This window comes from Apiospora marii (assembly GCF_038362585.1).
Source record: "Apiospora marii strain CBS 49790 chromosome Unknown utg000006l_segment0_segment0, whole genome shotgun sequence".
In the NCBI taxonomy this organism is placed as follows: Eukaryota; Fungi; Ascomycota; class Sordariomycetes; order Amphisphaeriales; family Apiosporaceae; genus Apiospora; species Apiospora marii.
Genome location: NW_027117378.1, coordinates 1,712,073 through 1,729,257, shown reverse-complemented (window position 1 = coordinate 1,729,257; position 17,185 = coordinate 1,712,073). Strand labels below are relative to the sequence as shown.

General features: G+C 31.4%; 2 protein-coding genes across 2 annotated transcripts; one reads left to right on the top strand and one right to left on the bottom strand.

The window, feature by feature from the left end:
• Positions 1-202: 202 nt before the first annotated feature.
• On the bottom strand, positions 203-1,573 carry PG985_010275 (Secretory lipase; the record flags this gene model as incomplete). The annotated part of the gene is made up of 1 exon (XM_066830043.1): positions 203-1,573. The coding sequence occupies one exon, from the start codon at positions 1,571-1,573 to the stop codon at positions 203-205; it is 1,371 nt and encodes a 456-aa protein (XP_066682433.1).
• Positions 1,574-3,232: 1,659 nt separating this feature from the next.
• On the top strand, positions 3,233-6,885 carry PG985_010274 (uncharacterized protein; the record flags this gene model as incomplete). Its single annotated transcript, XM_066830042.1, has 6 exons — positions 3,233-3,700; positions 3,793-4,235; positions 4,617-5,060; positions 5,130-5,548; positions 5,702-5,881; positions 5,978-6,885. The coding sequence occupies 6 exons, from the start codon at positions 3,233-3,235 to the stop codon at positions 6,883-6,885; spliced, it is 2,862 nt and encodes a 953-aa protein (XP_066682432.1).
• Positions 6,886-17,185: the final 10,300 nt, after the last annotated feature.

Sequence of the window (17,185 nt, the reverse complement as noted above, 5' to 3'; positions counted from 1 at the left end):
CAAGGACACCGAACACCAAGTTGTCAACACTATCATCTGACCCAGTCAAGGCTCGTTCAATTTCATTAAGTACTTAAATTATTACATTACATTTGTAGTATCCAAACTGGATAGAATCCATACACCCATAGCCCTTAAAGATGCATCCAGTAGTCCTGTAGGACTCTTACGACGATAGTTAATGATTCACAAAACAGGCCCCTTAACCCGTCCGGCCGTGCTGGTAGCGGAAGTTAGTCGGCTTGACGACAGTTTTCTTGCAGCTGGGCTGGGTAGTCTCCCCTGCGAACAGGCGGGCGATCCAGGCGCTGAAGTAGGCCTGGCCGGCCTGGAAGCCGGGCCCGTGGCCGAGCTCGGGGACCAGGTACAGCTCGACGCTGGAGTCCGGGTAGGCGCCGCAGGTCTGGTTGAAGTCCCACTCGCAGTTCTCGGCGTAAGTGAGCGAGTCGGCCTCGCCCTGGACGATGAGCATGGGCGCCGCCAGGGGGTGGGGGCCCGCGCCGTTGTACTTGGCCAGCCAGTCCTCGGCGAACTGGGGGCTGGTCAGCCAGGCCGTGCTCTTGTACGTCTCGTCGGCCGTCATGTTGGCGAACAGGGCGGCGCCCGTGTCGAGGCAGCCCTGGTCCAGCAGCGGGAGCAAGGCCAGCGACTTCTCCGTCAGGATCTCCTCGAGCTTGAGCTCCGGGTAGATCTGCGCCAGGTTCTGCAGCAGGTAGACCGAGACGGGGGCGCCGAGCGGGCCGCCCTTGGCCAGCTCGATGGAGCGCGGGATCAGCTGGGTGGGCCGCAGGGCCGGGCTGCCGGCGACGGCGCCCAGGAACTTGCCGGCCTTGAGGAGCTCCTCCTGGCCGGGCATGGCGAGGCGCTCGTTGGTGCGCCAGGCCGTCATGCCGCCCTCGCTGTGGCCGGCCACGACCCACTCCTCGGACAGGAGGTGGCCGATGACCTGGCGGGCGGCGACGAGCGAGTAGGCGACGTCGGCGGCGTGCATGTAGCCGGCCTCGTAGTGGAAGCCGGCCTTGATCTCGGTGCCCTGCCCGGCGTAGTCGGGCGCGACGACGGCGTAGCCCTGCGAGGCGAAGAAGAAGGGGCCCAGCCACTCGTAGTAGAGCTGCTGGTTGTTGCTGGGGGCGCACTGGCGGGCGCGGCCGGCGGTGCCGTGCGTCCAGGCCACCGTGTTGTAGACGCCCGACGCGGCCAGCGGGGCGATGGGCAGCAGCACGAAGGCGCTGGCGGGGATCGGCTTACGGTCGGCGTCCTCGGTCACGTACAGGAAGCGCGAGAGCGACATGCCGCCGGGGATCTTGGTCCAGTTGGTGCCCAGCTGCTCCGCGCTGAGGTCCTGCCAGCTCAACAGGTCGCCGGGCTTGGCGCCGGTGAAGTTGTCGGGGGTGTTGTAGAACGGGTCGTCGGCGAAGTTGGGCGTCGCCCACAAGGCGCGCTCGCCGGCCAGGGCGCCCTCGAAGGCGGCCATGCACGCGGCGTCGCAGGCCGGGTTGGGGGTCGGGGTAGCTAAGACGGCGGCAGTTGCCGTCTGGGCGGCGGCCCACACAATGGAAAGGGAGAGACGCATGGTGAAAGGTCGATGCAGGCAGGGCGACAGACAAGAGACCGGTGTAAGTGGCAAAGGGCTCCTGGAAGCTGCTCTGTTGGTTTCGATGTGTACGCGCAGCGTGCATACCTATATACTCATGACTTACACGGCGTGCCCATTGTTTGTTTGTCGTCACCCTGCAATGATCATTCCGCAAAGGGGCAAGGTGGAGTTAGACGGGAGCATCACACCGTCGCCCTGCAGCTGCACGCCGCCACGATTCCAGCCAACTGAATCATGTTCCCTGCAATACTCAGCCGCTTGTTGTGCAATCAGAGGGGGCGTGACTAAGTTTCGTTCGGATTGGTAGGTTCGTTACGTACAGAAAACCATCTTTAAGCTTAACGTCTGCAAGGTATTGCCCAAATCGGGACACGATGTAAAAAGGCACCCACACTGCACGGCTACCCGAGGTAGTGGTAGTTCTGGCGCGACGCACCGGCAGATCTTCATCTCGCGGGTTTGGTTGAGCTAGGCGCATCGGGGCCTTGGGGATCCGGCCCCGAAGCCAATTGGGGTGGAGACCTATATATACCTTGCCGTCGCCAAGCTTCTGCGGCATTCGATCTAGGCTTATTGGCATTGGCAATATTATTGGCTCGACTTCGAAAAGAGATAGTTCCAGGCGCTGCTGAACGTGTTTGTGTCACGTTTGATGCATCACCAGAAAATGAAGTAAACTGAGGAATCGGAACGAACTAGACTACCCCATGTTAGTCTTCGTATCTCAACCGTTGACCCGTCCCGAATATTTGAGTTATGCTTATTTCGTCTGATCAGGCTTGTGAAAAGAAACCCACACCTGGTTTGCCTAACTTCAAACTCATCGTTTACGCCTGCCGTTTCCTTATTTACGGTACCATCACTAAGGAACCATCCTCGTTTTCCGGAGCCATGAATCGGGAATCCATTAGCCTTCTAGAATAATGCGATGGTGGGATCAGTGCAGACGAGCTGTCTGACACACTGAGATGATAGCTCCTTATAATTTCGTCTTTAGACACAGGATCCTGTCAGTGTAGAATTGCGAAAGCAGTATGTTATAACGTGCGGAAGACTGGTGGATCAGGGCAGTGATCTACGTTTTATACATGTTCACTTGAGGATGCCTGGTTGCCATACCTTATTTAGTGCCGTTGAACATGTTTGATAGGGCATTTAAAGAGTTAATTGCGTGATTACCTACTCATACGGACCAGGTCTTTGCCAACTTACTACTTTTTATAGCAACAACAGAATAGAAGAAGGGCTTGCACTCATTTGGTCACTCTTCGTCGGCAGTGGCTTTCCGATGGGTATGCTTGCACAATTGATACCGCTGGTGGAATCCCTATTGCACAGTGTTGTGTTCGCGGCCTCCAAGTTAGTCCTGACATCTGGGCGAATGCTCACCACATCTTGCCTAGCCACAACCCAGTGCAGCTGCCTGTCAGGTGACAGAATCTGCCGTGCATCCATAGCTCAGCCGCATAATCAACACACCATAAATTACCGTCAGCTTCTTCCGGCTATTCAGTGCAGCGACCCCGCCTTCTAAACAATCAGGTACGCAGCTCAAATGCAGCAGAAAGAAAGAACACAGACCGCATCATAGAAGACACCTCTCTTGCAAGCAGTTCCAAACAGAACTATAACGCGATGCCCTGGTTTTGCTTGTGGCGCAGAAGCGGCGCCAAAAGAGGCACAACAAATGCGATAATTCCGGCACGTGTGGCTTCACCGGCAGTTCCTCAACCCCAGGCGACGCCAACAGACAGCTATGTGAAGCTCTGGACACTAGCCTTCGAGAGCCTTTCCAAAGGCACGCGGCAAGATCGAGACGATAGTCAAAGGCTAAAGGATGTTTTTGATCTCGGGGCACCATCTGCTTTCAATACCGGCGAGGACGTCCTTGCAAATCTGGTGCTTGAGTCCCAGAGAAGGAAGGAAGATGCCGATGCCAGATCGTGGAAAGTGCAGCTTGGACCTAGGGTATGGGTCCTAAGCGATGTCACAGACAAATTCAGAACCTGGCTCGTACGGTTCAGAGAAGTAGGCGACATTGCTGTGAGCTTTGATCCAGTCCATGCAGCACTACCCTGGGCCGCTTTCCGCTTCATCTTACAGGTGAGTCTTTGAATATGGCTGATAAAGGGGACCAGGATATGGTATGGCTGACAGCGTGGGATAACCTCTAGGCTGCTACTATCATGAGCCAGCAATCTGCAGAAATACTCCTGGGGCTTGAGAGAGCGATGAAGATGTGCTTGCGGTGTCGAATCTACGAGAATCTTTATCTTGATGCAAGCTCTCAAGGCCGCGAGTCCTCGACCGCTTTGAGGCACTCCATCGTCGAGATCTTCAAATGCGTGCTTTCGTTCCTGTCTGTAGCATCTGTCCAGATCACGAAAACACAAAACTTGAAGGATGCAGTACACAGCGTCGCTATGCCCAACAGATTCACTTCAAGGCTATCCGAGCTAACGAGATTAGAAAGTGAGGTTGAAGTCGCGGCTCAGAACTGTCATCGAGAGGCAAACAGGGAGGCACACAAGTCGTTCGAAACTGCTCATCATCAGCTACTGGACCTACTGGATGAGCGTTTCTCTCGACTCGATGACACAGTTGCCTCTATCTGGGCCTCGATCACTGATGACGACCGGTACATCATGCTGAGGTGGATTTCAGAGATTCCATTTCAGTCAGACTTGGAGAATATCAGTGCTACCCGGCTTACCGGTACTTGCAACTGGCTGATATCTCATCCTAAATATTCTCAGTGGAGAGGAATGAGTTCGTCATCAATCCTGTGGCTACACGGAATACGTATGTCTCGCCATTGCGAATCTAGGACCTTACACTAACGTCAAATGGTAGCCGGCGCGGGAAAAACCAGGCTGACCTCCAAAGTTGCCGAAGACATGCTGACCACTGCCTCGATACATGAGAGTGTGGCCTACTTCTTCTGTGATCGAGGACGAGAGGACAGACGTGAACCCCTCTCAGTACTTCGGAGCCTAGTCCGTCAACTTACATGCTCCAGAGTTGGCAGTCAAATCATGCCGTGCACAAGAGTAAAGTACTTGGACAAAAAAGCCCATGAATTCGCATCCGATCAGTTTACTCTGGATGAATGTCGTGATCTACTGACAGAGCTCACAAGCATATATGCTCAAAGTACTTTCATAATCGATGGGCTGGACGAGTGCGACGAGAGAACCCGCTACATACTGATTGAAACAATCGATTACACTTTCGGGAAGAGCCGTCGGCTGGTGAAGGTGTTTATTGCCAGTCGCGATGATGGGGACATCAAAGAGCAGTACGGGGGCGGAGAAAACCTAAGTATCCGTGCGTCTCATAATCAAGGAGACATCGATACTTACGTAAAAACGAAGATCGAGGAAACAAAGTGGTGCAGAGAAAAGATGTCACGCCAAACCAAGGACATGATTCAAGAGGTCTTTTCGAGAAAAAGTAATGGGATGTAAGTGGTTTCATCTATTCAAAGTCGGCTACTCCATCGCTTGCTCGCACTTACTTGCCCTTCATCAAGGTTTCAATGGGCCGCCTTGCACATCAACGACTTACTTAGATTGAATTCTGAGGCACTTATTGTCGACTACCTCAACACCCTGCCAGAAGGTCTGGCGGCGACGTATGCCCAGATATACAATAGCATTGACAAACGAAAGCGACATATTGTCGACAGGGCGTTTCAGTGGCTGATTTGCTCGTGGGACGAACTGGCACCGGAGGAGCTGGAAATCGCCGTCAGTCAACAGTTCGACGCTCCTTTCTCCTCCAAAGTTCAGTTCGACATCGAATTCATCGTGACAACCTGCAAGAACCTCATTGAGGTGGTCACAGAGTCTTTTGGCACCAAGAAAACCTGCAGGTTTGTGCACTTGTCGGTCAGGGAGTACTTCGAAGAGCATCATTGGCGTCCGGAGACAGCCAACAATCTAATCTTACGTACCTACATCCGTTATTGTACCCATAACTTGGATGGAGACTCAGGTGCCCCGCCGATATGGAACAATAGAATGCGCCACTGGGACAGACAATGCGCCTACTTCAAAGGAAGATGTTCCCCAGAGACACTGGAAACCCTACTCGTGTTTTTAGGCCATCCTCATGACAGCAGCTCCTCATATCGATCATGGGCTAACAACTTGCTTTGCACCACCGACGCCTCGTTGCTGGAATACGTCGACACTGCGAACTCTCTATTCTCATCTCCCTCTGTATACACTAAAATTTCTGTCGCCGGCAAGCAAGCCAGTACTCTGCCAGCAACCGAACTTGGTAAGCGTCCGATCTATCTCCCTGCCAAATACACTCATTCGATGAGTAGCGACTCGGGATATTGGCAAAGCTGCTGGGTGCACTGCATCACCTTAGGTATTCACGATGCCCTAAGAGCGTGGCTGATAAGAGGAGAACTCGACCCCAATGCCCGGGACAGTATTGGTAGTACCGCACTGGACATAGCCATCAAAACTGGCCACGAACACATCTGCGAGCTTTTACTGGCTGAGGGAGCGGATGCTAACCTTGCCGTCGGTGAATTCGCCAGTGCATTGGTGGCGGCGGCGGTAAAGGGAATGGATGGCATGAATATTGTGAGAATTCTGCTTGGCAAAGGAGGTGCCAACCCAAATATCCAGGGTGGCTATTTTGGATCCCCTCTGCAGGCCGCTGCTATGACTGGTTGTGAACCATTAGTCAGACTCCTGCTGGAGCACGATGCGAACCCAAACGCCATTGGGGGTCGATATGGAACGGCTCTACAGAGCGCTGCATCTCAAAGCCACAATGAAGTTTGCAGAATCTTACTCGAAGCCGGCGCTAATGTCAATCTCGGGGGCGGTACTTTCGGGACGCCGTTACTTGCTGCCATCGAACAAGGAGACATAGCCATGGCCGAGTTGTTGTTGTCATTCGGTGCTGATATCAATGGGTGCGATAGCGACGGGATTAATGTGTTACACAAAGCGGTGATATGGGGAACCGCCGGCGTGCCCATGACACGGTTTTTGATTGATCGAGGGGCGAACGTAAATGCTTACAGCAGCAGGCTAGGCACACCGTTGCAGGCCGCGTTATCAGTTCGGGATCCGCTCCCCGGTGTCGTGGAAATTCTCCGGAACGCAGGGGCAGTCTACGACGAAGCCCGTGTACCACCTGGCAATCTCACCACCCGAGTGCGCCAAATCTTGGGTATTGTCGACGATGATCAATACCAGTCTTCGGGGTCGGAGGCTCCCTCGTTCGTGTCGAACGCTACATATCGCGAGTGCGATAGATGATTGATATAGAGCATGCGGTCAGCATATGTAATTTGGTTATAAGCATTTCCGGATGTTAAGTGCAGCAAGGAGGTTATGGATTATGGGGAAGGGCTGTGAGGCTATACACAAGACGATCGAAACTCTACCAGCTCAAATGAAAACCGCAGAAATTCAATTGAAATTGCCGAAACATTGGTCAGCGGAGCATAATGACAAAGAGGGGACGCATCTTACGAGAAGGCTTCGTCGCATATAATACTTGACTATTTTTATATTGCCTTACCAGGTGTTGTTGTAATTTGCACGCAATGGATTTTCGCGGCTTTCCAATTGAGCTGACCTGACAGAGGATCTCTCTCCAATGATCTAAGCCGAGATTTGCTAGCCGTCTTCAGTCACACCCTTATCGGCAGCTTCTCCTCCTTTCCACGTCTTAATTTACTCAAGGCCCCTCGCCGCCCAGGTATGGGCATCATCTGACTCGCAAGGCGTACTTGGCAGGAATAGGCGCCAATATACCTATACCTAAGACGTAACGGCACTATCAAAAGGGGGCAAGACAGTGCGATGGAGAATCGTGGAACAATTAAGTGACCGCATTCTTGAATATGCGCCAACTGCTCTGTCTATACATTGATGGCCATCTCTATTACTTCAGCAAGAATTCACCCTGTGGACACTTCTCGAATAGCTTCAACCCTCCGCTTTCTGTAGGGTCCGAATAGAAAACACCGACCCGGACATACGACAATGGACCGATTTCAGGAGCCCTGCAGATAACGATGCCCCATACATATTGCTTTTTCGTATTGGGCTGCCCATTATCGTCGTTTGGCTCAATACAGCTTCCGAGAATATTAATATCACCAGTTTAAAGGCTATTAGGATTAGTAATAAAGGTATTACGTATATAAAACGTATAAATTATTAAATCTTTTTTATAAAAAATTTAATAAATTATATTATAATAAATAAAATATATATTATAAATATATTATATTAAACTTTAATTTATTAATATAATTATATTATAATTTATTTAATATTAATTAATAATTATATAAAATAATTATAAATTAATAAAAATAATAAAACGATATATTAATAAAACTTTTAATAATTATATTAAATAATTTTAAAAAATTTTATAAAATAAGATTTTAAAAAAATATATAACGGATTTTATTATATAATTTCGAACTTTTTTTTTAAATTATAAAAAAAAAAAAAAAGTTTTAAATTATAGAAAAAATTAATTATATTATATATTATTTTATATTTTAAATTATTATTATACGAATAAATTTAATAATATTATATTTATTATAATTTTTATAAATAAAATTTTTATTATTAATTTAAATTTAAATAATAATTATATTATATATAAAAATATTATATAAAATATAAAAATTAAAAAAAGAATTTATTAAAAATATATTAATATTATTTTTTAAAATAAAATTTTTAACCCGAATTTTTTTTTTAAATCTTTTAAAATAAAAAAAAATATATATAATATATATTTTATATAATATTTATATAAATATATTATTTTTAAAATTAAAAAAAAAATTAAAGAAATAATTTTTTAATAATTTTAAAATATATTTTATATAATATTTTAAAAAAATAAATTATATAATAATAAAAACGTATTTATTATATTTTAATAATAACGATATTTATATTTTATTTAGAAATTTTTATAATTAATTTATAAATATTATAAAAAATTTTTTAAAAAAAAATAAAAAAAGTTTTATATAATAACGATCTTTTTTTAATAATTTTTATAATTAATTTTAAATATAATAACTTTTTTTTTAATATACTTTATATTTAACTTTAAAATTATAATAAAAAGTAATTTAAAATTTATTAAAATAAATATTATCGAACTTTAAAATAAAATATAAAATAATTAATTATATAAAATAATAAATAAATAGTTTATAATTTATTTTAAAAACGAATTTAAATATTTTTAATATATAAATTATTTAAAACGTTTTAATTTATTTCGTATTTAATTTAAAATATATTATAAATTATTTATTTTAAAATTTAACTTTTTTATATAATTTTATTTATAATATTTTTTTAAAAGGATTAATATATAATAAAGCGATAAACGAATTTTTTTTTTTAAAATTTTATTAAAAAATATTAAAAAAAATAAAAATATTTTAACTTTTTATATAATATTTTTATAAATAAAGTTTAAATATTTATTATTTAATATTAATAAATTAATTTTATATAAAAATAATATTACGCTTTATTTTTAAATATTTTTATTAATTATATAATAAATTTTTTTATTTATAATTTTAATTTTTAAAAAAAAATAAAACGAAATATATTATATATTTTATAATTATTTTAATATAAAAATAAATTATAATTAATATTATATAAATTAAATAATAATTATATATAAATAAATAACCCTTTCTTTTTAACTAATTAAATTAATCCGTGATTTTATTATATTAATTTTTATTAAATTTATTAAATTTTATAATTTTTAAAACTTTATTTCTATTTTATATATATATAAATATATTTTTTATTATTTAATAATTTTAATAATAATTTTTATTATTATATATTTTATATATAATATATAGGTTATATATATAAAAAATTATATATTATAATAATTTAAGAAATATATTATTAAATACGGTTTTAAATATTTTAAAATCGAATTTATTAAAGGTAATATAATAATTATAAAAATAGAGTTTTTTAAAAAATTAAAGTTTAATTATTAATATAATAATATCGATTTTATTAAAATTATTAAAGGTATTTTTTATAAATATATATAATATAATATTATTATTATTATTAATAATTATTATAATATATATAAATAAATATTAAAATATAAATAATATTATAAATATATAATAATATAAAAAAGATTAAAATAAAAAATAATAATATATATATATATATATATAAAAAAAAAAGAGATAAATTATAAATTTTAAAGAATATATATCGCGAAAATTTATATTTATTTTTAAATTTCTTTTTTTACAAATTTATATAAAATCGATATTTATATATATTAATTTTAAAAATTTTATTATTCGATATAAATGATTTTTAATAAATTTTAAATTTATATAATATAAATAAATATAATAATTCCTTTTTTAATAATTAAATATAATATTATTATAAACTTTAAGTTTATTTTAAATTTTATATTATAAAAAATAATAAATAATTATAATTAAAAATTATAATAAAAAGAGGGTTTAATATTTATTATTTATTATTATTAAAGGTTTAATTTTTTTAATTTTATTATTTAAAATACCTATTTATTTTAATACGGAATTATTATTAATTTATATTATTATTTATTTATTCTTTATTATTTATATTAATTATATATAATATATATTAAAAAGAAATTTAAATAAATATAAAATATAATAATTTATTATCCTTTATATTTTTTAATTAATATTAAATTTTAATAATTTAATAAAATATTAAATTTTATAAAATTAAAATTATATAATATTTTATTATTAATTATTATTAATAAAATAATTTTTTAAATAAAAATAATTAATTTATAAAAAATATATATAATTAAAACTTAATATATTATTTTTTAATTAATTAAAATAATTATTTTTAAAATTAATAAATCGAGAAATTTATAATTATTTTAAAATAATATTAAATTTTAATTTTATTTAAATAATATATATATTTTATAAAGGTTAAAAAATTAATTAAAATATTATTTTTATAATTCCTTTTTTTAATTTATTATAAATTTAATTATTATAATAATAATATTAATATTATTTTTAATAATATTAAAATAAAAAGTTAATAAAACTTTAAATTAAGGGTTTTTATTTATTTTAAAAGATTAGATTTTATATTAAAAATCGACTTTTATAAAAATCTTATAACCTTTATTTTAAACCTTTATAAATAAATATTCTAAAAAAGTATATCTATTATCTATTTATATATTATAGTTATTAAAAAAGAGTTAAGTAATTAAAAAATATATATTATTATTAATATATACACTAAACACTATATCTATTAATAGGGGTAGAGCCTGTAGTCTAGTGGGGGTGGCCGAAGAGTGGGGGCAGTGCGGATCTTTTCCCAAACTGGAACATGCCTATCCCAGGCACAGGGACCTTGAACGACCCGAAATGGCCGGCCGCCAAGAACACTGCACCTGTCGACGTTGTCATGCAACCTGGATACCCTGGACAATGAAGAGAGTGACAGCTAGGCACGCATCCATCCTGTTGGTGCCGCGAGGAAACGTTATGCCCATCCAAAAGTGTGCATCCATCCTTAAAGGGCTCTAAATCCGGGAGGTACAATAGCGGCGCTTTCTTTTTTACGCGGGATTACATGTGTATGTCGGACGCTACATCAGTCTGCAGAACCTCGTTGACGTCGGAGGATAGCTGGCGCGGGTCGAACCAGACTGACATTGAAAAGGTAGGTTCCGAGCAAATGTGAACGCGGCCTCTACACAAGAGCGTATGACTATTGCTTTTGCGATGGAGGACGAGTAGATAGGTACAGACCCTTTCGGCACTCCGGAGCAGAACCCTTTGATATCGCCGGCCGAGTCAGTACATCCAGGGTCATCAATTGGACCCAGACATTGTGCGCATCCCCCTTTTGGGCCCTGGCAGTTTTGACACTCGGCTGGGTCAAAAATGGCTAGCCTATCTTAGCCTAGACCGTCGGAGGATGCTCCTCTGCCCGCAACCCCATCGAAAAGCCGTGAAAAATCCTGTGCAGATCACGGCAACATTAGCGACGGTAATAGGTAGGTAGAGAGGTAGGTAGAGACAGCAGATGGATCACGAGAAGCCGGTTTATTTCGCATTGCATTTGCTACTTGATCTGTAGACTTGAGACTGGAGCAAGTGTACGCCCTAGACCAGGCCAGGTGTAGTTGAAAAAGCGTTGCGCACAGCCCAAGTTTTCAAAATACTTCGACGTTCTAATTGCACGGGAAGCTATCAGCACTTCGCAGATATCAAAAGTTTGTTATGTTTTCGTGAACGCCTCTTGCTTCATTCGATATAGTCATTCATACGCCATGATTCCTTTATCAATTGGCTGAGTCTTCAGTACAACTCAAGGGGCGCGATGGCAGAGTGGTCTAATGCGATAGACTAGAATTGAGTCCATAAGTCTGGTTCTAGGTATCTATTTCCTTCGGGAGCGCAGGTTCAAATCCTGCTCGCGTCGTACGATATTTCCATTTCTTTCTCCCACATTTTTGGGGGTTCTCAATCGCCTGGTAGTTTTTACTGTGTCTGCTTTTTTGTTCGGACAGAGGAGTCAGCATCGTCGCTGTAAAAGACAAAGTGAGTTCAACCCGGCCTGAAGTGCGGGGGAAGGATTGGGCTGGGCCCGAGAATGTGGGGGCGCCTCGTATTACGGCCCTATACCGGTGGTCTGTGCGCTGAGGCCCGTACGCCCTATATCGGTATTTAGGTAAAATTTCCGTAATTCGGTATTAGAGATTTTTTAATTTTTTATATAATAATATTAATAAAAATTATATTTTTATAATTTATTATATTTTTTTTAAATAATATACGTTTTATTTATTTCGATTTAACGTATTATTAATAATTTTTTTAATATAAAACTCTTTTTTTTTTTTTTAAATATATAATAATTATTATTAATAATATAAAATTATTTTATTTATAAAATAATATAAAGCTTTAAATTTTTTATATTTTAATAACGCGAAGCTGTTTATAATAAATATATTAATTTTTTAACGTCGTATTATTATTAAAAAGAGAATTAATAATTAATATTATATTATATATCGTTATAAAATAAAATTTATAAAATAATTAAGAAATTAATTTAAGTTTTCGCGATATTTTTAATTATAAAGCGATCGTTTTTTTAATTTTATTTAATTATAAAATAACTTTAATTTTTAAATAATTTAAATATTATAAAATAAACCCGTTAATATAATAAATTAATTCGATAGTACCCTCGATTTTAAAATCGTTTTTAATTCGTATTATTTTACGAACCGTATACGTTAAAAAATTTAAGAAAATCTCGATTTTTTTTAAATTTTATATAACCTTTAAAAAAATAAAATAAATATTATTTAACGGAAAATATTTATAAAAACTTTTATATTTTAATTAAAAATAAATTTTAAAATCGATATTTAATTTAAAGTTAATAATAATATTTATTTTAAAGAAATATAAAATAAATTAATTTAATTTCGATATAAATATAATAAATTTTAAAAAAGATTTATCGACATTTATTATAAAATAATTAAAAGTAATTTTAAATTTTTTTTTATTATTATAAATTTTAATATTTTTAATAATAAAAATAATAAGGCCGTGAAGCGTAAAAATTTTAAAACTTAATAATAAAGTTTTAATTATAAATTAAATTAAAAAAAGTATTATTTTAATAAAAAAAAGTTTAATTTAAATATATTATTTTTAAATTTAAAAGAAACGTTTTTATTTTAATAAATTCAATCGTTAAAATAATTAAAAATAAAATCCCATTTAAAAAATAATAATATTAATTATTATTAAAATTATTAAAAAATATAATTATAATTTATAATATCGTTAATATTTAGAAAAATATCGAAGTTAATTTTTAAAAGCTTTAAATAAATAAATTAATTTAATTTAAATTTTTTAAATTTTTTATTAAATATTATTTAAAATTAAATTATAATAATTATATAAAAATAGTTTAATTTATAATTAAAATTAATAATAATTTATAAAAAATTATTATTATTAATTCTAATTTATTAATAAATAATAATTTTAATAAATAAATTATATTATATAAGAAATTAAATAATAATTTTTGCTATATAAATATAATTATTTAAAGAAATTTAAAAGAATTAATTAATTAATAAATTAATAATAATAATTTAATAGATATTAATAAAATTAATATTATTATTTATAAAGTTAAATAGTTTAAATTAAATTAATTTTAATATTATTATTAATATAAAAATCGTTTTTATTTTAATTATAATAATTAAAATTATAATTAATATAATTATTTTTAATTTAATAATAATAATTGAAATATTTAAAGATAAATTTCGATATTTAAAAATTAAAGTAAATATAATTAAAATAATAATTATAACGGTTTTTATAATAATATTTAAAGTAATTATTTTTATTAAATTTTAAATTAATAATAAAATTATTAAAATTAAAATTATTATAATAATAATTAATTTAATTTTTAAAATAAATATAATTATAACAATAATTTTAATAGTTTTTTTTTAAATAAAGGAATTTATTAAATTAATTTAATAATTAAATATTTAAACCTAATAAATTCCAATTTCTTAAATATTTTTTAAATTTAAAATTCTTTCTTTAATTAAAATAACGATTAATATTAAATAAATTAATTTATTTAATATTAAATATTTTAATTTAATTAATTTTAATTTTAATAATAATAATTAAATTATTATTAATAATATAAACGGATTATTAAAGTTTTAAAAAATAATTAATTTTTTTATAAAATTATATAAAAAAAAATAAAAAAAAAGTATTTTATTAATAAAAATTTTAAATATTTTATATTAATAACCGTAAATTTAAAATATTTATAATTATTAAATTTATTTATAAATAATTATTTATATTATATAATTAATATTATAATCGATTTAAATTATTTCGATTTTATTTTTTTAAATACTTTTTTTATATATAAAAATAATTTATTATTATAAATTTTTAAATAATTTAAAAAATTATTAATAATTAATAATTTTTTAAATAAAGCGGGATACGTTATTTTTTATATTAAAATTTAATTTTAATTAAATTTATATTAAAAATCTTTTTATTTTTTAATTCTATAATTTAATATCGATATTATATTAAAATTTTTTTAATTTAAGTTTTATAATTTTATAATTAATTAAATTAAAAATATAATTATTTTTAATAATTAAATTTATTTTAAATTATACTTTTATAATTTTAAATTTTATTAAATAAAAAATAAGATATTAAATTTTATTAAAATAATAAATATCGCGAAAGTTTAAAAATAATTAAAATCGAAAAATTATATAAATATATTTATAGCCTTTATAAATTTAAATTTTTAATTATTAAATAATAATAAAATTTATTAATAATAATTATAAATTATTATATTTATTTAATTTTTTTATTTTATAAATAAAATTTAAAAATAATATTATATTATAATATAATAATAAAAACGATAACCTTAATTAAAATAACGATAAAAATTAAAATTAATATAAAATTAATTAAAGATTCTTTTTAAATTACATTATTAAATATAATTAATATAATAATTTTTTATTAATAAAAAAAACGAAGGTTTAATTTTTTAATTTTTTAAACCTTTTAAACGAAACGTTTAAATTAAAAATAATAATTAAAATTATATAAAATAATATTAAAAAGTTTATAAAAAAATAACGAAAAAATTTTTTAATTAAGGATTAATTAAAAAAAAGATCTTAATTTAATATTATTAATTTATCGACGCTTTTTTAAAATAACCCGCGAATAACTTATTATTGTACTATTTAACGGATATAAAAATTTATTTAAAAAAAGAAACGACGTTATTATATTTAAAATCGCGGCCTTTTAATATTAATAAATTTAAAATTATTAAAGAATAATTTAATAATTAATTAAATAAAAGTTTTATTTAACGATTAATATTATTAACGACGGCGTTATTATTAATTATTTAAAAATTAAAAAAAGGTATTTAAATATATTATAATTATTAAAAATTAAATATAATTATAATTAAAAATTAATTCCCTTTATTATTAATTTATAATATTTTAATATAAATAAATAAAATAAAATCATTCTTTAAATTCGATATTATTATAATTTTTAATTAAACTTAAATTATTAAAAATAAAAAATAAAAAACGGTATTTATTATAAAATATAAATTATTTAAATAATTTATAACTTTATTTAAATTTTATAATATATCTTTTTATTTTTAAAATTATATTAATTCCTTATTTTATAATATTTTAAATAAGTATTACTTTATATATTTAAATAATATTTTTTTTTTTTTAATATATTAAAAAAATATTATAAATATATTAATAAAATCGTTTATTAATTATAAACGATAAGATTTTAAATCGATATCGATAAAAATAAGTTTTATATTTTGTTAATAAAATATTTAAAATTTATTATCGGTTATTATAATATTTTTATAAATTAAAATAAGATTTAAATTATTTTATTTTAATAAAGCTTAAATTTATATATTAAAAAAAGGATAAAAAAATTATAACGCTTTTTAAAGTTTATAAATTATTATTAACGATTTATTATCGAATATTTTAAAATAATAAAACCTTTTATAAAATTTATAAAAGATATATTTTTTTAAAATTAAATTATAAAATATAAATAAATTTTTTTTTAATTTAAATAAATATTTATTATAGCCTCGATTTTATAATATTTTAATTTTTTACGACCGATATTTATAAAAACGGATATTTTAAATTAAATCGTTAAAGGAGTTTTATTTTAAAATTATAACGATATATAATACCCGATAGCTTTTTTTTTATTTAAATATTTAATTTAAAAATATAATTATAAAATATATAATAAAGAATTATTAATTATTATTAAAAACTTTAAAAAATAACGCTCGAAATTATAAAACTTTAATAATTTTAATATTATTATAAATTATAAAAATTTAAAATATTTTATAATTATAAAATACTTTAATATTAAATAAATAAAATAAATTAAGTTTTTTATTAATTTTAACTTTATTATTATATATAAATCGGGGCGATATTATAATTAATTAAACGTATTAAACTAATTTTTAAAAAATAAACTTAATAATTATAATAATAAATATATTAATTATCGATATTAATAATTATTTTTTAATATTAAACTCTTTAAAAATATAAAATTTATTAAAATAATTAATAACGATAATAATAACGCTTTATTTTTAATTTTAATAAAAAAACTTAATATATTAATAAATAAATTAATTAATAATATTTATAAAATATCTTTAAAAATATTAAATATAATAAAAATTATTAATTAAAGAAAATAATAATAATTAAAATCCTTTTAAAAAATATTAATATAAATACTTATTATATATTATAATATAATATAAAAAAAAGTTTATTTTAAAAGGCGCTTTTTTATATTATAAAATAAAATAATCAACC